This window comes from Megachile rotundata, chromosome 13 (genome assembly GCF_050947335.1).
Source record: "Megachile rotundata isolate GNS110a chromosome 13, iyMegRotu1, whole genome shotgun sequence".
NCBI lineage: Eukaryota > Metazoa > Arthropoda > Insecta > Hymenoptera > Megachilidae > Megachile > Megachile rotundata.
In genome coordinates, this window is record NC_134995.1 from 5,425,829 (window position 1) to 5,450,046 (window position 24,218).

General features: G+C 31.7%; 1 protein-coding gene across 1 annotated transcript in view; it reads left to right on the forward strand.

Moving 5' to 3' along the window:
* The first annotated feature begins 3,978 nt into the window (after positions 1 to 3,978).
* LOC100879218 (uncharacterized) overlaps positions 3,979 to 24,218 on the forward strand; it is an 85,481-nt gene continuing 65,241 nt past the window's right edge. The window contains exons 1-2 of the mRNA XM_076538541.1: positions 3,979 to 6,888; positions 19,414 to 19,675. Of these exons, the coding sequence (XP_076394656.1) occupies positions 6,501 to 6,888; positions 19,414 to 19,675 (650 nt within the window). The 5' untranslated portion in view covers positions 3,979 to 6,500. The remainder of the gene's footprint in view (positions 6,889 to 19,413; positions 19,676 to 24,218) is intronic.

Genomic DNA, 24,218 nt, shown 5'->3' on the forward strand with positions numbered 1-24,218 from the left:
TCCGTTTGTTGTTCTTCTCATTTTCACTAAATATAAAATTCGCGAGGAGATTATGTAGCTTAGGAATTTCTCTTTAATTTGTACACTCATCTTTTTCTTTTGAGGTTGTTTTTAACGCACTCAGTACTATGTGGGTCAGCAACTGACGTCACAAATTTAACATAAATAATGAAATAATAGGAGGAAATGAAAATTATGAACTCTGTGAAATAATGCGCTGAAATTTTATGTAAAAGGTTATACAATATGCTTAACCTTTATTCAAAAGACTTTAGAATTTCAAAAGATTTCAACGGATCCTTTAAACATTTCATATTGAAATTAGAACCTTAAATTTGAAGGAGTACAAAGTAAAATAAATACTATATTTTTAAAAGCTGCAAATTAAAAGATGGGGCTGAAAATATATTGTTAGTGTTTATTTAATATGTGACCTTGTATCTGACTTTATATGTAAATTTTCACTGTTGCAATCAAGAATCAAGGTGCTGACGTTATTAAATATGTTAGATGACACATTAAATATAAAGTTGTATTTCTAACGCATTCACCGCAGAAAATATACGAGGCACTCGAAACGAAAGCCTTACTAAGGAATTTTTGCTATTCTTTTTTTTATTAAACCGTACGTCTTATTAATACATAATTTTAGCGACATAGTTACAGTCAAGGTTTACGACGCAGTATAGTTGTGTGTGGAAAGCCGAGATTAAGTTATAAATAATGAAAATTCCTAGGATTTTTCGCAGCAGATGTAACCAGCGTAGCATGTCCTTTTACAAAATTAAAATACCCGCTATATTTTCCTTGTATCTGCTAAAATTTTGAGAGACGCGAATTTACGGTGAAAATAATTTCCGATCTTAAAATAAATTTATTCAAATTAATCATAAAAGAAAATTAATGTCGAGTCAACTGAAGATTTGTCAATAATAAATGGATGATATAAGCGAAAATTACGTGGTTTTATGTATTGACGTAAAGACACTCCATGACTTCTAGCTACACAATTGTCACGAGAATCATTAAAGCTTCTTCTTTGATCGACTTAACGATGCGTTATACAAAACGACGCTGCAATTTCGAGTACACACGATTGTCCTTTTACCATACATTTTCTACTTGTGAATTACTCGTTTCAGTTTTTTTATTCTGAAATATAATCGTTAACTTTTATTATAGCCATTCTAACTATTTCTTCAAAGTATCATGTTATTACGTTTTTTTAATATAGCATCAGTATACAAATACGTTTAATGTATTTAGTATTCTTATGTATACATCAGGATGACTCAATAAAATCCTTTTTGCCCTCGCCGTCTAAGAAGTTAGTATAGCGTAAAAAACCCTCCCACAGTTAAGCTCAAAAATTTATATTTAAAAAATCGATCGAAGTAATTTAGAAATTTACAAAATAAAATTTAAGATTAAATTTTTTAACTACCTTCTTATTTTTTGAAAGCTATTTATTTGTCAATGGATGTCTTGTATATTAACCAATTGTGGGTATTCTCTCGAATTTATAATTTAAATACACTTTTGTCTATTTAATTTAAGTCCTTGAGTTTTTCTGAGAAGTAATCATTTTTATTGCGTGATGGATATTCATTTTAGTATTGTCGCACTACTTTTCATGAATATTGCAATTTATCTTTATTGTTAGTTAAATATTTATTAAATTTGTCCATCAACGTTACTCCTCGCTCTGTCATACCATTAACAACTTGGAAATTTTTTAATATTTCTTCACAATTCTTATAACTTTTGTAATAGTTAAGTTAAGAGTAATAGTAATTCCGAAAATAGTTAGATCAATTTCAGTCGAAATTATTAAAATGAGATTTTACGATTTTAAAATGAAACTTCATGATTTGAATATATTGGAAACTTGATATGTTCCTGCGTCAGGGGCTTTAATTACGGTAATCCAGCAGGAAAATATGAGATTTTTTTAGTTTCTAGTCCACATTCCTAGACGCTAGTTTACATTTTTGACAATAAATTTTTAATTGACAATTTACATTTTAAAGCAGCAAGCTTACATTTTAAATAAAATATTGACTAAAGTTTCAAGAAATCTTTTAATTTGAAACATGAGAATATAAGAATTAAAAAATTTCGAAACTTGAGAATCTGCAAGTTTGAAAATTTAGAAATTTGTGAATAGTAAAATTACCAAAACTTGTTATAAACTTGCTATTGTTATTAGTAACGTTTGCCTGTCAATGTGCAGAAAATGAATCCCTCAAATTACTTAAAAAAATTTGAAAGACATATTCTTTTTTTCGCGCACATTAGCCACGACAATCAAATTTTGTTATTCGCATTTCAGATCGAAATCTGCTACATTTAACTCTTAATTAGCAACTGAAGATCACAAAAAGGCTTTGATATTATGGTCTTCAATTAGCATCGATTATTATTACCGGTTCTACATAGTCATGATATGAGAGTTTATTATAATAATAGGGCAAATTAATTTGATCAAATAGACATTCTACATAAGCACGATATGTGCATATACGTTATAAATAACGCATTCATCACATTATTTCACATTAAACATATCTATGTTTAATAATAAAACATACAATAATATACAACAATATACAATAATAACAGAAAAATATACATGTTTAAAATCCTTTGAAACATGTATATGTATAAACAAACTATCTAATTAAATTTTATTAAATAATTTTTCATAAATAGGAATGGTGTTATATGTAAAATGAACGAAGCTTTACATTCAACTGTTTAGAATGGTTTATGGAAAATTAAAACTTTAACGATCCATTTAGTGAAGAGGAGAGTAATATTGTTTCATCTGGATAGCGTTATGCATCATACTGCAATGATTACACGGTTGGCGGATGCAACACAATTATCATATTTTTCTGACATCGTCCCAGCACATTTTCATTTATCACCACAGAACTTTTTACCGAATGTTTCTAAACAAGAAACAAGTGAGCCATTCATAACTTTGCGCAGTGTAAAGGTCAGCAATTTTTAATACACTAAAATTGCGAATAACAAATATACTTAAATCAACAATTTTACAAATCTTTACCAAGGGAAAAACTGTAGAAGATAAATGAAGAAAATAACTACAAAATATGTCTATATTCATTTCTCTACTGTGCTTTAAATATGCATTCAAAGTGTATACACTCAATAATATATAGTGGTGAGATGCACACTAAAACCTCAAAGGTGTTGCAATTTTAATCTACACTGAGCAATCATGTATCACCGAAATACATTTTCCCCGTAGATTTGCATAATTAACACAAATTGTACAGTTTACACAAAACAAAAATCGCATCTCTTGGTATTGTGCTTTAATTTCTGTACTCAAGGTTGTTAGCTGTTACATAATAAGTATACAGTGATCTCAAAATAACTTCAAGAAACATCAATCAAAAAACCAGGTATCTGATTTAGACTAAGCTTTATTTCATCTTCGAAACTTTCCTCTATGAAAAAAATTCCAGTGTTTTTCCGTAGCTCGCCCTGTATAATTTTTCTATCCATAAATACCGAAACTGTGAAACTCGCGAAAGAACATTTGACGTGCACTAATTCCTCGTACGCAGGAGACAAAAATTCCGGCAGCCGACACGGGTTTGTACTTTATACGTTTTCACGGCGAATGGTGAAGCGCATAATTTCGGGAGGTATCATAAATCTTTCCGCGGACGCACGCATTGTGTATCCAGAATCCAGGGTCGCCGATATTGGTCGTACGTTACGGGGGCAAAAAGTGATCATATAACACAGTATCACTCTGATTGCGGATACATACGCTAAGGTGAGTATCGGCAGGAAGGGAGATGGTGGATGCCAGGAGAAGGTAGCGGAGAAAGAGGAGCATAACCTAGCAAAGTGGAAGTGGCGATGTCGGTATAGGAAGGGGTAGGGCTGAACGCATCCCTGCCAGACCGGCCACCTGCCTACCAACCCTGTCTGCTCCACGACGCTTCCCAGTATTCGAGCGATCGCTAACACTCGCGCACGCAAATCCCTCGGCCGGGGATGTGCGTTTATCGCGCCATCACGTCGACACACATCGTACTACGAAACGTACGAAGCAACGTAGTGGCAGCGTGCCCGACGTGACGTGATGTGGCGTGTCGTGCCGTGCCGTGCCGTGTCGTGATTCGATGTGGTACACGCCACCTTCGAAATTGGACCTGTCGCGATGTATCACTCGGAGAAGACACCTTTGTCCGTCCCTTCGTAACACGTCACCGAGCCCTGAGCTATGGATTCGCCGGGAATCACCGCGCGGGCATCCCACGAGTGCCCATGAACGAGCTACCCCCATGAAATCCTATGATGCGGCCTTCCGATACTCTCGACCTCGAATTCATCCGACAATCCTCTATTCCGAGCTTTTATAAACACCGAGAAGGCCAACAAACGATTTCTTCAGAATCGCGGTTCAACAACACATGTTCTGCGACAAGATTTAACGACCTCTGCGTTCACTCAACGTGGGTTACTTATGAGGACTTTATCTCTGTCCGGTAATTTTCGGAACTTCAAAGGAATGCTAAACTTCGATCCAATTGGACATTTCTGTCGATCGAATCTTTGCAATGGGGATGAACTCGTGTCTCGTCAGGTGACGAAGACATTCCAGAATAAAGTTTAATGAACGTCAAGTATATGCGAATTCGTTAACGGAGCAACATTGATGATAAATTCGAGAAAAATGCTCATTCGCTGTGCAATTAACGTCACTAATGTACCGAATGACATCTAATCGTTCGGACTGCGGGCTAAATTTTGATCGCGTTCGCAGCAGTAATTCCGAGCGGTGGCTTCCCTCGGCCTTTGCCTCCCTTTTTCCTGTTTCGAAAACACTTGACACAAGCAACCGGCGGTGTATCGCAGTGAACGCTGCCTGACATGGCTACGTGTTTCGACCAAGCTTCGTTTCGCGTTTCACAAAGGAACGAGGTCATTAGGTACGCGAGAAAGCAGGAAGGGTCGAGGGAAGTTGGCCACGCGGGAATAAGTGTCCGCGGCACTTTTCCGGGGGTCTTTCTTTTATTCCGAAAGGATGTCACGACGGTCAATCCCTCGTAGCTCGATACACCTTTAAGTTTGCCGCTTCAATTGCTCGGTCGATTCACGTACTTTCTGAACATTCTAAGGGCACTTGTTACCGTATAGTCGACCGGACGGAACATTTACGTCGGATCGAAGCCATAGAGGATTACGGTTGGCTGCAATCGCCGCATAGCAGCTGTAAATATCGCCGATTCAAGTAAGCGCTGTTGATTCGATGGTGTATCGTCAACTTACGAACGGATCGCAACGGTACTAATTTCTAGAAAATTGTGAACGAGTGAATAAACTTTTGTCATTCGAACCGGAGCGGAAGAAAATTTCGGGACCTGTTTGACACGGTGCGTTGAAATGAATTGTAGATGATTCTTCGTGTTCGATCGTGTGTTAAATCCGCAGCTCCGAATGATCAATTGGTCGTAGCGAGAAGTGGAAGAGCATCGGGTTTATCCATGATGGAGGCGGAAATCGAGCAAATTCTATCGAAACCCACTAGCGAAATGAAATGCGAACTGGTTGATCTGTTAAACAGCATGGTACTCTTGATAACCGTTGTTAGATAATGTGGTTGATCGATTGAGGGGGCAATTTTGTTCAGCCAACTAAAGAGGAAACGCTTGTCAAGAGGTTGTCGAGCACCTTCTTTAATCCTACATAGAGAGATCCTTGAGATCATATTTCGGATAACGAGTCGATGTAATCAGTGCTCGAACGTCGCTACGAATCGCTGGTAATTAAGAAAATGTCAAGAACAAGAAACGTAGATAAAGATAATTTTCATCCTGACGCAGCGACGACGTGCTGATCTTTCTTTTTTAAACGAGCTACGCTGCTTATCTCGTTTCCGCACAATGGTCGATGCTCTTAATCTTACGGAACACCAGAACGGAAGAGAAAAATCTTCTGCGGTCGTTTTCTTCTAACCACGGAGAACGTTTAATGCGAACAAAGGAACATCGGTAAAAACTCCATTCCGCAGAAGCAAGAAAGTCACCACCATTGCCGGTGACGTTAACGTTATTCGAAAGATATAAAGGGAAAAAGGTTATCGATAACATTCGTACCTCGCACAAAAGCATCGAATATGCGGTGTTCGCGCGTTCTATTCCGCAGAAATTATCAAGCATCATCTTGGCGGGAAGTTTGAAAGCTGCTCGGAGCGAGAAACACCCCCGGTGTCTGTAACAACCGATGAAAAGGGCCGAGTAATCAGCTTCATGTTGTCCCGATTTATCCGAGAGCTCTCGGCGGATAGTTTCACGGAAGAACGCGGAAAGAAGAAGAAGAAGTCACGCGGTGACGTGTCGTCGGTTTTGTGACCGTACGGTGAGCGGGCCGTCGAGAAGTCCCGCGACCTTTCTTATCGAAAAGTGGTCACCATCGAGGGTGGTGAACGTAATGTGACAACAGCAGGTGAAGAAATGACGGTGACTCCGTCGACTTCCGATGTCGCTGACAAGGCAGTCTCGACGGACGACGGTGGCAGTGGAATGGAGGTGGCACGTCTCGAAGCCGTCCTCGCTGCTCTGGTGGAAACGAAGGTGGAAGCAATCAAAGCTTCCTCGGCATTGAGCAAACGTTCCGGTAGCGCGCCAGCCAGTCCCCGTCGGCTCAGACTAACTTCCACTTCGACTGCCTCCTCCTCGCTGAATCATCATCAACATCGAAGGAAGAGTCATCATCATCATCATCACCATCACCACCACCATCATCATCATCATCATCGTCGTCGTAGGAGACACGATTCAGCCCCGTGCGACGAGTTCATGGGAGATATCACGGAACACCATCATCATAATTCGCATCATGGTGAGTATGTTTATTGCTTTAGTTAAGCTTTTTAGTTTTACGAACTATTCTGTATCTGTGAAATGTTTGTGTGAGGCAATTTAGAATACTTGGTTTGCGAGCTTAATGAAGTGTAATGGCACAGTTATAACGCGAGGTTTTCAGATTGTATGAACAGCATGTTTTGAATAAATTAATGATATACTCGGGTATTCGATTTCGTGGTAGCAAAATGCTTTTTATGTGAAATTTCATTGATTAAGCTGATGATTAAGGTCTTAGGTTAGAGTTATCATATTATTCAATTAAGGTTCACATTATTATGTTCAGGTTAATAATTAAGGTATTAGGTATAAGTGGAGTTAGGATTTATCTTTCTCCTTTCATGAGTGTTTAATTAATCCTGGCATTAATAACTAAAATAATTGTGGTACAATTTGAATATTACATTCACGTACTACATAACACATTCTCATGTACATATAGAGTGTTCCTATTTTAATTTATTTAACATTATCTATTCCTAAAGAAAGGAAATATTGAAGTAGGGTTTGATACTTTGTTAAAAGGTTATAATAAAAATACGAAATGACTCACGAATTTATTGTGAACTGGCGTCGTTTAAAATGTTAAAGAAATTTAATAAAGTTTTAAAAAGATTAGTAATATGAAGAAAAAAATGTTAAGGGGTAATATTTTAAAAATTGAGTTTTAACCTTAATAAATAATAAATTAATTCATTGTTTTTACATTTGTTTTCGTTTTTTTAAATAACTGTAATGGATGATTTCGAAAGACAATTACGTTAATATATTTTAAATATTTTAAAGGAATAAGGTTCCAGAACCGATTTATTTCAGCATGCGCCATTGTGTTCCAAAAGAAACATAATAAATTCTTAAACGTCCACATGGATGTGGATTATTGATATAAGGATTAAATTCGTGGTAGCAGTCAACGATGACTGACTTAGGGATTGAAAATAGCTATGATACGGTTTCGATTCTTGAAACTGTTATGAAAACCGAAATAATGTCATAACTGTTACGGATATAACGGTTCTTGCTCGTATCGGTTTCCGCTTGAGTTTTTCAGAACCGATATTATATCGGTTTTATAACTGTTATTTTCCAGTTCTATATTTCGATTCTAAAGCGGTTCTAGAAACGATACTGGTATCGATTTTGAAATATCTAAGGTTCTCGACAGCTGCAAAGTAGATACGAGTATCGATTCTACATGGAACTGTTTTGGAACTGCAATATGGAACCGCAAAATCACAGTCACAGAAGTATCAGTTGTAAAGAAATTCGTATCATTATATCCATAACAGATATCACATTATTTCGATTGTCATAATTGTATGAAGAATCGATGAATAAATATGGAGTAATTTTTCTTAGGAACTGGTTGATTTGGCCCAAAAATGTTTAATGCATTTACTGCTTTTAAATGTACAGGGTGTCATCGACCCAAATATATTTAAAAGTTTGATACAAACATGTTTGAGACAAAAGTTACGTGATTTTAAGAAATTATTTGAGTGATTGTATTCTTGTGCTTTAGAGAAGATGTGAATGTAAGCTCGTTTTTTAAATCATATATTTTCAATGCGCCGTTTTATGCAGTTCGCTTTTCTCTACCCAACAGTATTAACGACTATTAAACTGCTAATTTTGGTAGTACACAATGGTATTAATGAGTATTAACCAGTTAACTGTGGCGATCTTTTTGCAAAGCGCGCACCAGTGTGTGTCGTGATAATCAAGCGATGACGAGTTAGCTCTCAAGAATTTATGAATCCATTTCAAATTATTTACACTTTTTATTTGTTTATTTCATTTCGCGTTGACCTCTAAACATTTTAAACATATTACAATTTATGAATATAATTTAGTTTTCGCCAAAATTACAATTTAAATATCAGATTGTAACAAAATTTTACGCAGTAACGGATATAGTCGTCATGACACAAAATTCTGCCAGATCTCCATGACGGCTATAGTCGTCAAACACACTTAACTGGTTAAATTATTAACTGGTTCTGTTAGTATACAAAAATATTTAAGAAAATTAATTGTACTATTGAAGAATATTAAATTATTAATTTTGTTAATATACAAAAGTACATAAATATAATATCGAATATTACTTTTGTTAATACCTAGAACGAGTATTAAAAAATGTAACACAGTATAACAAGGTATAAAAATATAACGAAAGTATAAAAGATACAAAACGTATAAAAGAGTAATAACGACAGCTGCCACGCGTTTAGTTTACAGTTTTCATATTTTTAATTACGCTTTTATAACGATTAAACGATTAAGTTTCCATGACAATTCGAATTTTTTTACTGACAATTAAAACTTAATTGTTAATTCAATGTTTTATAATTGAAAATTAAAATTTAATTTTTAATTTAAATTCGTCAAATCAAATATCAAAAACTCGTAATAGAAGACATTCTTAATTATTATCCTGTAATATTTTATTTATGACTTTCTTAAATTAAACATTAAAAATTGAATTGAAAATTAAACCTCAATTCTTGATTAGAAAATTATATAATTCACAATTCTAATTTTCATCGTAATTGAAAGAAATTTAATTATGATTAAATTAAATTAAATTAAATTACATTTAATTAAGATTAAATTAAATTCCCGTTAATTACAATTAAGTTACATTAAATTAAATTAAAACTCCATTAATTGCGAATTAAATATTAATTCGTAATAAGTTGTCAATTAAATTAAAATATTTAATGGTCTTATGTAAAAAGAAGTAGCGAAACTGTGTTAATCATAATTTTTTCTGTAACAATTTCTGTAACAAAACAACTTCTCTGTACTTCAACATAATAGTTTAAGATATGCTTAAACTAAGTTGTTTCCAGTACGCTTTCAATTCAATTATAGCACTTTAGACGATAAGTAATCATAAGTAAGTAATCGATTCAATTATATCACTTAGTACGATGAGTAAGTTCGTCAACTTTTTCGAGGCAAATACGGCGCCATTTTTTTACGGAGTGCCATGTATAATCGCATTCAAACTTTTCTTCTGGCTACTAACTAATAGATTTGAAAGCTTGTTAATTTGCTTATTGGAGAACTGAAAAGCTGATAATCTGCAGATCTGTATATTTGTAAAATTGTAAATTTGTAAATTTACAATTTATTTGTAAATTTATTTGTAAATTTGTAAATTTAAACTTCTAACTTGTGAACTTGTAAACTTGTAATCTTGTAATCTTGTCGACTTATCATCTTGTGCACTTGTAAACTTGTAAACTTATAAATCAACTTATAAACAAACTTGCAAATATTCAACTCAATAAATTATAAAATTTCAAAGTTCAAAAATTTAAAACCAAAAAGAAAACTAAATATTGAAATGTTCAAATTTCCAAATTTCTATTCTAAGAACTTGAATAGTAAAGTAGATCGTCATTCCGTATCTTCGTTATAACTTTTTAACCAAATACTTCAAGGCTTCTATTTATTTTTTCCTCAACTTTGCTCATAAATTATACAGAAAAAAAACACCCTATATACGAAGATATAATGAGAGCAGTATAAAGACGTAAAAATAACTAATAAAAAGTAACTCACAATGAGGGAGCAAGTTTTGAACAATATTAGCAGGCTCCTGTCTAAAAAATCTTACGTACAGCACTTAAAATAATTGAACTGTTATTCTTGCTTCCTTTCATTGCTTATTCCTTTAGCTCGCTGCATTTCAATGGTATATTATGACCGCAGTGTGATCATGATTTATAAAAAAAGGTATAGGAATATCTAAAGCGATCAACAGATGTTCATAATGAAAATTAATGTATTGCAAAAATATGCTAACAATTTTGTTTAATGATGCATTTAGTACATTATAAAAAATATTCGTACTATTTGTGAAAAGAAACTGTTATTATTTATTGTTACAATTTGTTTTGTTTATTTTATTCTGTTTGACTATGTTATATGTAACAACTGAAATGTTTATTTGTATAGAGGAAGACTTTTTTGGGAAAAGTGGCGAACTATGAGGAAAAATAAATATTCGCACTATTTGTGAAAAGAAACTGTTATTATTTACTATTACAATTTGTTTCGTTTATTTTAGTTTGTTTGACTATGCTATATCTATCAATTGAAATGTTTATTTGTATAGAGGAAGACTTCTTTGGGAAAAGTGGCGATCTGTGAGAAAAAAGCACCGTCACTCTTTGGTATTTAATTAATTTTCAAAATTCGTTGAAAAATTACTTTCGAAAAAGTCTGAGTTCAAAAATATAGGAAATTTCTGAGTTGCGTGATTCGGAAATTTGTGTCTATGTAAATTTGAGAGATTTAAAAACTTAGGAATTTAATAAATTCATTTCCTAGAAGCGAGAGGAAGAAAGATTTTGAAATTTATAAATTGTTCATTTTTCAAATTCACAAATTAAAAAATGTTGAATTTCCTGAACGTTCAAATAAAACTCTCATATTCTTAAAATACAATATTATCAATTTCTGAACTGAAAAATTTTTGGATTCCCAAATTCACAAGTTTGCAATTCCTTAAATTTTAAAATAAAAATATGTTAAAATTTCCGAATTTCCACATTTCAAACTACTAAATTTCTGAATTAGAATGTTTGTAAATTTAACAAGTTAACTAACAAAAATCAACAAATTACGAGATTTTTTTCCACCATTTTCTTTACGTGTCGGCCATTTTGTTTACCCATCTTGCTCGCAACTTACTTTTTAACGCAGTCAAATATATGATATGATATGAACAAAATTATAATTGTTAATAAGTATTAAAAGCTTTCCTTTAAATTATATTCTATTATCTATTTATTACTATTGCCTTAAATCATACTTTTATTATCATATTATTACAATTATACTACTACTTTGTATGACGTTTAATATTTAAAATACTTCTATACATTCGATCTTACGAAATTGCAAACACAGATTTACGATACACACATTTCAAATATTGTTTCATTAAATTTTGTGTGATTGTTCTCGAAATCTAAACAAGGGTGGAGAGAATCGTTGATAGTATTATTGATACTAAAAGATTTACGATTTGTATATTTCTGATATTGGTTGGTTTATTGAATGCTAAATAATCCTTTTCAAAATATACGTCTGACAGGATTTCACAACAAAAGGAGAGCTCAAAATATTATTTATGTTGCATTTCAAGGTTAAAGTCTGCAGAATTGATTCGTAATACAAAATGGCTGATTAAATATTTTACTTTACATCGTGTCACACTTGTGATACATCGAACTAACCTAACTCGTATTTTTATCGTGTTCAAATTTTTAGTTTCATTCTAATCTTAATATGCAAAATCGGGGGTTAAATATAACCTAAAATATAAATATATGTATAACCTGAAATATAATAAATGTATATTTAATAACTTTTTTTATTCATCAAAACATCGCAACAATTAGTTAAATCTAACTGACCCAATTGTTGGAAAATCATAGGTTATGGTTTCACAGATGAAAGAAAAGGAAAAATTTGAAGAGGTTATAACGAAATAGTTATCAATTATAAGAATTATACATAAATTACCTTATTAAGGAATAATGTCTAATAAATGTTGAAAAATGAAAGAGAGAGTTATGTTAAAAAAAGTGAAGACAGAAAAAAAATACGCAAATCTTACCAATGTAATGATTGAATTGAGCAAAAAAAGAAACAGAAGAATTATTTACATAATAAATTATTAACTGTTGTCCAAAAGTTCCTTGTTTTATTGTTCGTGGTGATGTCACAAGAGAACATTAAGGGATAAAATGTAAAGTGGATAAGCTAGGCATCCTCTTCTATTTATCTCACCGTGTCTGTCATAGCTGCCCCGAGGCTTATCTCGTGGCAAATTGTGGCGCAGTGAACCACCAGGGCATAAACCTGAATCTAAACAAAACTATCCACCTGTCAACAAAAATTAACCACCAAACACGTTCCATTGTATTGCACGAACTGCGGACACTGAAAATATTTTGCATAAGCAGAAGATACAAAATAACTCAATAAGTATATACGTAATCAATTTATTAGTGTATAAATATGTTGTTTATTTTGAAAGTAGTCTAAGTTCATTTATGTTTTAAATTAGTACGAGCAGTGTATTAATTAAAAAGTTAGAATATATCGATTTGTAATTTTTTCTATACACTTCTAGGCTCTGAAAAATTGTATATTAATAATTTCAGCAAGCTATTAAAACTATGAAAATATGAAGAAGATTTCGTGAAAAATTGAGATGTAACCAGATATCGGTTGTTGATTTTTGCAATTGTTTTCTGCAATTTCAAAAAGTCTAAAAAACTTACAGGTTAATAACCATGACATGGCACTTCCACTGTAAAGATATAAACGTGATCACCTAATAATTTCTATTAAGAAAGATATTTTTAAACTTCTAGAATCTTTTAACCTCTTCCCGTGCTTTGACGAGTCTCACTTGTGACGCACTTACAGCTCAAATGTGGCAAATCTTACTCAAATTTTGAATACTCTTCAAATTGAAATTTAGGTCCAACTATAAGTTGCATTATCAAGGATCCCTGAATATAAAATAATTACAACATTTTAATTTTCTTTGCTTGTTTTAATGTTATAGCCCTGAATAGTTAGTCTTGACTAACGCATCTGATAAATAAATGGCACTAGAAAGGGTTAAAAATTCATTTTGCGTTTAAAAATTCTGGAAAAATTCATGAACACGTAGATCATAGAGCAGAATATCCCTGACGTTTTCAAAATTTTCCATACGATATATAAACTGTAAATTGCGTTTCGTCTTGTGACTACCCTTCAAGGAGCGATAGCTGCTTGATACTTGGGAAAAATGGTTTCCTTTGAATGGCCCATTAACTGATATGTTTATAATTTGGCCTAAAGGCACTTCTGATTCCCGTATTTGGCTATACCCTTTGTACATTTATGTAACTTAGAAATTCGTAGGATCGTAAATTTGAAAATTTAGAAACTTGAGAAATTTAAAGATTTGAAACTTAAAAACTTGAAAACTTGAAAAGTCAAAAATTTAAAAACTTGAGAACTGGAAATTGCGGAAACTTGAAAACTTGTCAACTTACCAACTTGAAAAATTGAAAAATTGAAAAATCGAAAAATTGAAAAATTGGAAAATTGAATACCTGAAAATTTGAAAATTTCAGAAATTGAATATTTAAAAATCGAAAAATTTGAAAACTCAATAACTCAACAACTTGACAACTTGCTAAATAGAAAAATTAAAAATTAGAAATTTAGAAAACTAGACGACTAGAAATGTAGAAAACTAGAATACTTGAAAACTATAAAACTAGAAAACTAGAAAACTAGAAAACTAGAAAACTAGAAAACTAGAAAACTAGAAAACTAGAAAACTAGAAAACTAGAAAACTAGAAAACTAGAAAACTAGAAAACTAGAAAACTAGAAAACTAGAAAACTTGAAAACTAGAAAACTAGAAAACTAGAAAACTAAGAAACGAAAAAATTTGAAAAATTGAAGAATTGGAAACTAGAAAACTGGAAAACTAGAAATTATGAAATCCTGAAAAACTGGAAAACTTGCAACTCTGTATATAAACGTGGACATTAGAAAACTTGAAAATAAGAGAAACTCAAATATTTAGAAATTTGTATATATGGACATTTGAGAATTAGAAATTTTTGTTTCTATTGATAGAAGTTTCTACTTCACATACGTGATTTACAATCATAGTAAAATAGTGGTAATCTCCCCTTTCATTAACCCTTTATCAAATGAAGCTTAATCGTCATTCCATAATTTATATAAGAATCTCAGTAATAATTACTCATGAATATCAACACCTTAATCTTAATCCAGTTAACAAGATCCTCAACCATCAAGACTGAACAGAAAAACGAAATGCCACTAACATGATTGATTATCCCACACCTTAATGTTTGTTTTTGATAATGTCTTCTTTGTATTCCACGTTCCTTTGTACCTAAAATTAACGTTGAGTCCGTACAAAAATAAATCTGTTTCTATGTTGAAGTGTATCGGTGCAGTTTATATTTTGACGTAGTATTAGCTTACGTCAAAGAATGGTGAACATAGGATTACTATGTAAATCGATAAACGATACGCCGTGCTGAAATGAAAATACTGTTTTATAAAATTCGGCGGACTCATGAATATTCGACGATATGCACGTTTCGTATCGTTTCAGTTTTATCAATCATAAATTTGCGCGCTTTAATTTCACAGAGAATCAAGTTGACCGAATAAAAGTAGTTTCAATACGGGTCTAATAAAATTCATTTGGTGATTACATGTATTTATTTGAAGAATGACATTTTTTTTCCTTTCACAAAATTTTTTAGTTTTTTGTAATTTCTACATAGTTCAAAAGATGAAAATAGATGTAACGCAAGTAAAAAATGGGAGGTTTATTAAGAAAAGGTTTTTACAAAATATTGCAGTGTTTTTTTATCAAAATCAATATTTTATTTTTGTCAAATATAGTCAAATATTTTATTTTTGATTCAAATTGAAATAAGTTTTCAATAATTTGATAGACAATGATCGATGGACAAGTTATTATGTTTTGTTGGTTAATTGATCTTTACATATGTAAATTGACCTTTACATATGTGAAGATCAAGGCCACTGAAACTGGGGACCATATTTTATAGATCCACCTTTCTATAAAAAAATATCCGTAAACTCCTCATTTTTTTGGTGTATAAAATTACCAATAAACTCTGTTCAATTTTATTATGTTCGTCTTCTGATTCTGCAATTCTAAATTGTTATGCAATTAATATTACCTTCTGTAACTCACATGGAATGTAGACGATGAACATAATGTAATATTAAACAGGCGGTTTTTGTATCACAATGTGTTATTTAACAAAAAAACACACTATCATTTGAAGGAAATACTAAATGAATACAAAAACAGTCATCGTTTTATTGTAAATTACTTGGGAATTTTGAAATTTTGGAATTTAGGAATTTAAGAATTTGGGAATTTAGGAATTTAGGAATTTAGGAATTTAGGAATTTGGAAATTTGGGAATTTGGAAATTTGAAAATATGGAAATTTGGGAATTTGGGAATTTAGGAATTTGGGAATTTGGGAATTTGGGAATTTGGGAATTTGGAAATTTGGAAATTTGGAAATTTAAGAATTTGGAAATTTGGGAATTTGGGAATTTAGGAATTTGGGAATTTGGGAATTTGGAAATTTGGAAATTTGGGAATTTGGAAATTTGAGAATATGGAAATTTGGAAATTTGAGAATATGGAAATTTGGGAATTTAGAAATTTGGAAATTTGGAAATTTAAGAATTTGGAAATTTGGGAATTTGGGAATATGGGAATTTGGGAATATGGAAATTTGGGATCCTTCGATTACAAATTACTACTTTCAGAAAATTGGTACATTATCTGATAAAGTTAATTTTTCTAGCGTTGTATAATTTTCTAGTAAATTTTTCCATGCGTAACTTCTACCAAATACTGTTACACATTCTACGAATAATTTTGCAGTTCGTGCAACTAATGTTCCATGATTAACATGTTAAATGCAGCTGTGAAAACAGACGTACTTATATAGAACGGAATGTTATAATTGTAATTATTCCAGAGTATAATCGTTGCAGTTTCCAATTCAAACGTTTCGTTTGCTACTTCACGAAATTAGTACAGCATTTCACAGAACTATGTTTGCCCTGCATTTTGAGGTTCCAATATTTTTATGTTGACCTACAGCTCGATAAACATTTCTATGCACATTATGATGCAATTGAGAAAAGAAGAAGTACCATCTGCTCGCAAATCTTTTATTAAACGCATTAATAAGCGTCTAGAATTTGAAGATAAATATTTCAAGTATTTATTGTAATGTTCTTAAATGAAAAACCTCCCAGAAGAAAGTAACGTTGTCATTTCAATAGAAAAGGTATTTTTGATATAAACATGACAAATCAATTAGACTAAGAAATATTGAACTTCCAACAAAAGTGCATTAGTTAAATTTAATATAAAATTAGTATAAATACATAATAATTCTTTCCCGCCAAATTATTACATTTCGAACAAAAAATATTTATGAAGTGATTATACAGCTATTTAAGAGTTTCAAATTGATGTATATTGCACTACTTTATTATCAAATAGCGTTGGGACCCCACTGTTTCGAAATTGAACATTTATTATGTAACAACGTAATATATGGTATCAGTAGCAAAAGAAAAATGGCAGAGGAACTACCGAAGGTAATATCAACCTAAGCACGACAACCATTACTGTTACGTGCAACCGATAAATAATGCTCTGAAAGTTAAATTGCTTAAAGTATTGACTCGCGTGTGTAGATACTATTTGTACACGAGTGTTTATTCAAAGAACAAGAATCGTAGATCTACTTTTACTCAAATAAATAGTAGAACTAATGGGTGTGTTTTTTTCGCGAATAGTAGAGCGCAAGAACGAACGAGATGTTTATGCAATTTAATTAAACATTTCAGTTTTTAAAATGAGAATTAGATGATTTAAGGTGAAGTGGGGTAAGCGCAGACTGGTTTTTGTAAAGTTGGTATTTAAACGTAAGTATTTTCAGTCTGCTATGTAAATACTTAACGCTGTCGATATCGAACGCTTTGCACAATTACTACTAGGACCTTAATTTTCCTTCTACATTTTAATTTTGATAGGACATTGTTTAAAATGTCAACTACTTTGCACTTTCCCTGAAAATGGGGTAAGAGTGTAACTTTAAGTTAAATATTTTGAAACTTTATTTCATGTGCAATGTGGCAAGAGCAGAATTATTAACAAATCTGCTATAAAATGCTTTTTACTGCATTATGCAAGTACTCTATACTGCAAACAAGTACTCTTAGCTGAAATATAAAAGGGAATATAGTGAAACAAAACAAGAAAACAAACATACTAAATGGAGAAATTTCGCTCATATTGTAATAAAAATAGCCTCTAACGCACTTGCCCCGTTTACGAACTTACCCCACTTCATCTTATCTATAATTCCAGGGATTATTCTGTGGAAGTGTGACCATTAAGGGTTGATGATTTTAGAATAGTTGGATGCATAATTATTGGATATTCTTATTTTGAACAAGTGCCAATGTGACTAGCCAAGTTACAAGTCAAGCAGCAAGATTATTGTACGTTTTCTTAATTCAAAATATGCTATTTGGAAAACAAACGAGCTGTGATTAGCGGATTAAATGCATGTAATGATGAGACGTGAGATACAGAGAATATTAAGTTTCTTTATTTTGGAGATTCCAAAATTTAGAATTTTGGAAATTTGGAAATTCAATTTGGTAATTCGGTAATTTGAGATACTGAGAAAATGGGAACTTAAAATTAGAAATTCGGGGATTTATTATTTTGGGAATTTGGGAATTTGAAAATTTGAGAACTTGGGAATTTGGGAATTTGGGAATTTGGGAATTTGGGAATTTGGGAATTTGGGAATTTGGGAATTTGGGAATTTAGTAATTTAGGAATTTAGTGATTTGGGAATTTGAGAATTTGGATATTTGGGAATTTGGGAATTTGGGAATTTAGTAATTTGAGAACTTGAGAATTTGGGAATTTGGGAATTTGGGAATTTGGAACCTTGGGAATGTGGAAATTTAGTAATTTAGGAATTTAGGAATTTAGTGATTTGGGAATTTGAGAATTTGGATATTTGGGAATTTGGGAATTTAGTAATTTGAGAACTTGAGAATTTGGGAATTTGGAAACTTGGGAATGTGAAAATTTAGTAATTTGGGAATTTGAGAATTTGGGTATTTGGGAATTCGGAGCTTTGGTGATTTAGTAATTTAAAAATTTAGAAATTTAAACCTCAAAATGTAGGGAAAGCCTGTTCTAAGATTTTTAATCACGAAAAATATCCTTTCAACATAATTCAATACGTATAAATTGCAGATATAATTCAGTGAAAAATAAACCAATTACACAGGATGAATGTACTCTAATATGCCTTCAGAATGTCAAAACTTGTCCTACCTTTAATCACTCTTAAATTAGTATTAAACTTTCTACCTATTTATTACCGCGTGACACAACACACATACATAAACACAAAATATAAAACCAAAGAAGAAAGCAATCAACTACATATTTTATTGCATTTATCTGATTCATCCTCATCGTATCATATTTACGTATGATATATTAACCGTCTTTAATACTACTCGTAAATACTGTATATGTATTCGTTTAAACGTGTTTAACATCTTGACTGCCACATCACCCACATATAGGTAACGCTTAATCTTTCATATGAATCTGCCATCTATAATATTAAGAATTTATCTACTAACCCAATTGGAAATATTCGTATTAACTATTTGAAACTATGAATAATACATGTAACAAAATATTAGGAGAATATTTAGTAAGATTTGTTAAAAACAGGAATACTATCTAATATAATAGTCAACGTGTTAAATATATTAATATTGTGCTTTAAATGGTGGTGAAATAATCAGTGTTTATAAAATTACAGGTAAAGGAAGACGAAGAGCATCCGAAAGCCCACGACGTCCAAGAAAGAAGCGCAAATACTCAAAAAACCCGAACATCATTCAAGGTGTTGTCCAGGACGTTCAGGCTGGTCTTGATTCACGTTTAGAGCTTTTCGGGATGGATGGTGATCAAGATCTCGCATTGATAAACTTTGAAAGGGCTCGTGAGACTCTCAGCGATTCCTGCGAATATCCGCAGTTGCACCGAAGTGCCTGCTACTTTTCTCAAAGTACAGCTCAATTGTAAGTTCACTCAATGTTATATTATAAATTGTGATATCGACACTCGATACGAGAAAGTACTTCGCAGACAAATATGATAGAAAATATGGGATCGAATGCTTATTTAATACAATGCTTCAGTTTGCTATTTTGCATTATCAATACAATTTTCAACGATATTCGGAGCTATCTCGCTGTCTTTAGTATTTAATTATTTAACCGAATTAAATTCGTGCGATGACCGATAAACGTGGCAGCAAAATATATAAATCGCATTAAATCAGTATTTAAAGCAATAAAAGATATTAAACTAATTACTTGTTTACAAAAATTAAGGGTTTGTAAGTAACTATAATTTGATACGGTATGGGTAATCTTAGCTTTACATTTGTGCCTCCACGAATAATTCGAGAAACGCTAGGTAATTACCCTAGTGTTCAATGAAGGCGATAAAACTAAAACAATTGTATGTACCTTGGCATATTATTTTATTTAATTCACCGCCAGTTGAATATATGAGGAAGAGAAATATGAATACCAATAATACACTACTGACAGGAAATTGTAACGCCATTCTTGCTCGTTAAATAGTTCTGCTGGTACTATCACTTCCAACTGTAGTGTCTCAATTCTTTAATATGTTGCTGAATTATATCCTTTCCATTTTCTTCAATTTATACGAAAACAGGAATCTACGGTCATGTATTATATATTATATTTGCATGTATAAAATGCGATAATGCATGACGTGGTCAAGATTCTACAAATATTATTTTCCCTTGACTTGGAAGAGAAATGATTGACACCATTTGATAACGAATAATCGCGAACTATGATGTATCTAATATATTAGACAAAAACTATATTCTTTACTCGAATGACCACTCCAAGTTGGAGACTACGTTAAAGCATGAGTTATTACTAAGGTTGTTGAGGTTCGAAGTTTTAATTTTTCAAGAAAGAAGGCTCGATGTGTATAATTTTCTCGAATAAGGATGAGGGAAACAGATTTCTATTGGCTACACAAAATTGGATGGAAATGGAAGTCGAGAAACGTATGTGGTAGGTATTTTCTTGAACAAGTGATAAGATCAAGTAATAAAATCAAGCAATACTTCGACCTGAACAGAAAACTGCAAATAAAAGACTCCACTGCTAAGATCAAGGATTCTGATAACCAGATGTAATAGTAATAAACTAAAAGTACTCGATAGAATGTAACGACTATTTAGGTGTCATTGCTGTTACGGGTAAAGAACCTATTGATTTGAAGGTATACAAAAGTGTGCGGAGAAACTAAAAACGGTACATTATTGAATGGATAGAAAACTTAGTTCGAGGTATAATCCCCTGGCTATGATAATTATATTCTAATTGTAAGACCTAACAAAATGGGCCTAAACGTACTATATGGTAAAATACTAGTTGTACAGCGCTACATGTTTTATTTCCGCCATAAACTTTGAAGTTCTAATGTTTCTCGAAGTTTATCTGTTTGATTGTTTCACTCTATTTCGCTTTATTATCGAATGCTCGAAGATCGATTCCACTGGTTTAAATGTAACATTGTATGAGATAAGAAGCGTAAAGAAACTGAAGAATAATAACTGCAAGCGACCTTTCATATTTAATAATAATGACCTTAAGAGCTCTTGGTATCCACATATCTTACAACGTAGAATTATTTATCAAAGTATGTGATGAGAAAATGACGGAGGAGCAGAATTTTAAAAAATTATTGCCATATTACGCTGCCTTTCATCAAAATAAAATTAAATAAACCCCATACTTTACAATAGTTTTTATTACTAAGCATAGTTAATCATATGAAATACTGCTTTAGTTACCGAGTATGTATAATTCAACGTGTTAGAGTTTGCGTTACACAAGGTCAACGACGTTGAAATTTATCTTACAATTGTTGCTCTTCAACTTATTTTAACGTATTTTATTTAATGTTCTCTACTTATTAGCAGACGTAAAACATTTTCAAGCCATTTAATATTCTTGTGCGAAATATTTCGCTGTCTGTTGTATCAGAAAGGTCTACTGACGCAGAAAATAGAAAAAGTGTTACTCTTCGCAAAAACGGTTCTTATTATTAATCATTTGACATTGACAAATCAGTTTTTTTATCTTGCAAGAATATTAATCCATTTATTTCCACTTGCGTTCAGGTAATAAATGTATGATAGAATCATTTTTCATTTCATCTGCATCACTTTTAAACGCGAGTTCAGAATTAAATTTGATAGTCAATTTTTTATGGTCCCTCAATGTTAGTTACTTCTCCATGATTATTTCACGAAACTATAACATAAAAATTATCTCAACAAATATAATTGAAATACCTCATTATTGAATTACTATTATAGTATTTTGTTATCTTAAATACAATAAGATTATATTAAAAATTATTTCTTGGCATAAATAGGACAGTCATGTTATTAGAAATATATTAAAATATGCGATTTAATATTATTCGTTAAAAATAATATAATATAACAATATATATTAACAACAGTTGAACCACATATTTACTTAATAAATATTACTGCTCTGAACAAACACTATATGCAATTAAATATCAAGCAAGTAAAATTTCGGTAAAAATCCTCATTCTGTCTGAAACAGAATTATTTTATTCTTAAGTAAATAAAAAAAAATCAAATTCATTATATTATTTCTTAGTTATCACTGCAAAAGTCATTACATCAATACTGAACAAAAAATGTAACACCATTACATTTGGGATTTCGGCCTATCAAATCCTACTAAATAGGAATTTTAAGATAACGTTGTAAAACCAGCCATTTTTTTCCCAGTATTCCAACTGAAGGTAAAGGACAAATTGACGAGAATAATAAATAAATTTCATCGTTTGCTGATCATTTCCGCGGTTTCACGGGGGGTGAATTATAATGAGCGTTTAATCAAGCGTTCACGGAGTCGAATAAACGATATACTTCTACCTTTCTGATGCAGATCAATTGACCTCGTTCCTAAACACTGATGTTATCTGGAAAACCGAGTGCACTTTTTTTTTCGATAAAATAGTACAATTGTGTTGCTTCATTAATTCTTTTAAAATCGAATACGATTAATAGCAAAATTTTCACTACTTTTAGAAATACTTTATAGTGCACGTAAACATTCTTAACCCTTTATCGAAGAATATCGCGAAACATTTGTGACACACGGTACACTTGCAATATAACTCAGTACAATTGAACTTTGGGTGTAATTTTAATTAATGCACAGCCCCTGGATACTGAATTAGTACCACTGTTTTTCAGCATTTCACACGGTTAGTGTGAATGTACAGGGTGTCATCGACCCAAATATATTTAAAAGTTTGATACAAAAATGTTTGAGACAAAAGTTACGTGATTTTGAGAAATTATTTGAGTGATTGTATTCTTGTGATTTAGAGAAGATGTGAATGTAAGCTCGTTTTTTAAATCATATATTTTCAATGCGCCGTTTTATGCAGTTCGCTTTTCTCTACCCAACAGTATTAACGACTATTAAACTGCTAATTTTGGTAGTACATAATGGTATTAATGAGTATTAACCAGTTAACTGTGGCGATCTTTTTGCAAAGCGCGCACCAGTGTGTGTCGTGATAATCAAGCGATGACGAGTTAGCTCTCAAGAATTTATGAATTCATCTCAAATTATTTACACTTTTTATTTGTTTATTTCATTTCGCGTTGACCTCTAAACATTTTAAACATATTACAATTTATGAATATAATTTAGTTTTCGCCAAAATTACAATTTAAATATCAGATTGTAACAAAATTTTACGCAGTAACGGATATAGTCGTCATGACATAAAATTCTGCCAGATCTCCTTGACGGCTATAGTCGTCAACTATAACACTTAACTGATTAAGTTAATTGTATTAAAAAACACTGACACCTTATATTTGATTATTTTGTAAATTATACAATTTTATATTTTTTAACGAACTGTTACCAAAAATTCGATCAAAAGCTTCTCAAACTTCAACATTTTCGAATTTCTAAGTTGAATTATACGAATTGAAAAATCCAAAGATCGGAAAAGGAAGCAAATCGATATTTCTCACTTTGCAAATGTAAATTTTTACATATAAAAAATTGTATATCTAAAGTTCGTAAATATTGCTTAAAATACTATCGTCTTTTATTGTGTTTCTTCGCAAGCAATTTACCAAATTTGCCAAACAGGACGTTTCGGAATAAATGGACCGAAACACACAAAGCTTATGGATTAGCCTCCAGTGCCTCACGATTTATTGCATCTGATTTCTTATTACAGAGGGTTCTTAAAGGCATCGTTTCCGATACATTACCAGAAAATGTAAGCGACTTACAAAGTGAAATATCGAGCATGGTTTCAATATTTCAACCATAAACAAATATTTATTACACATAAATATGTATTTAAAAATTTTCAAGGCTATACAAAAATTCGTGAGATTCAACAGTTCTTGTACAGAAAAATTATATTAAATGTACAGCACAACTTTATCAATAAGTGTATTAATTTAAAGTTTTCATTTTTTATTTTGTCGGT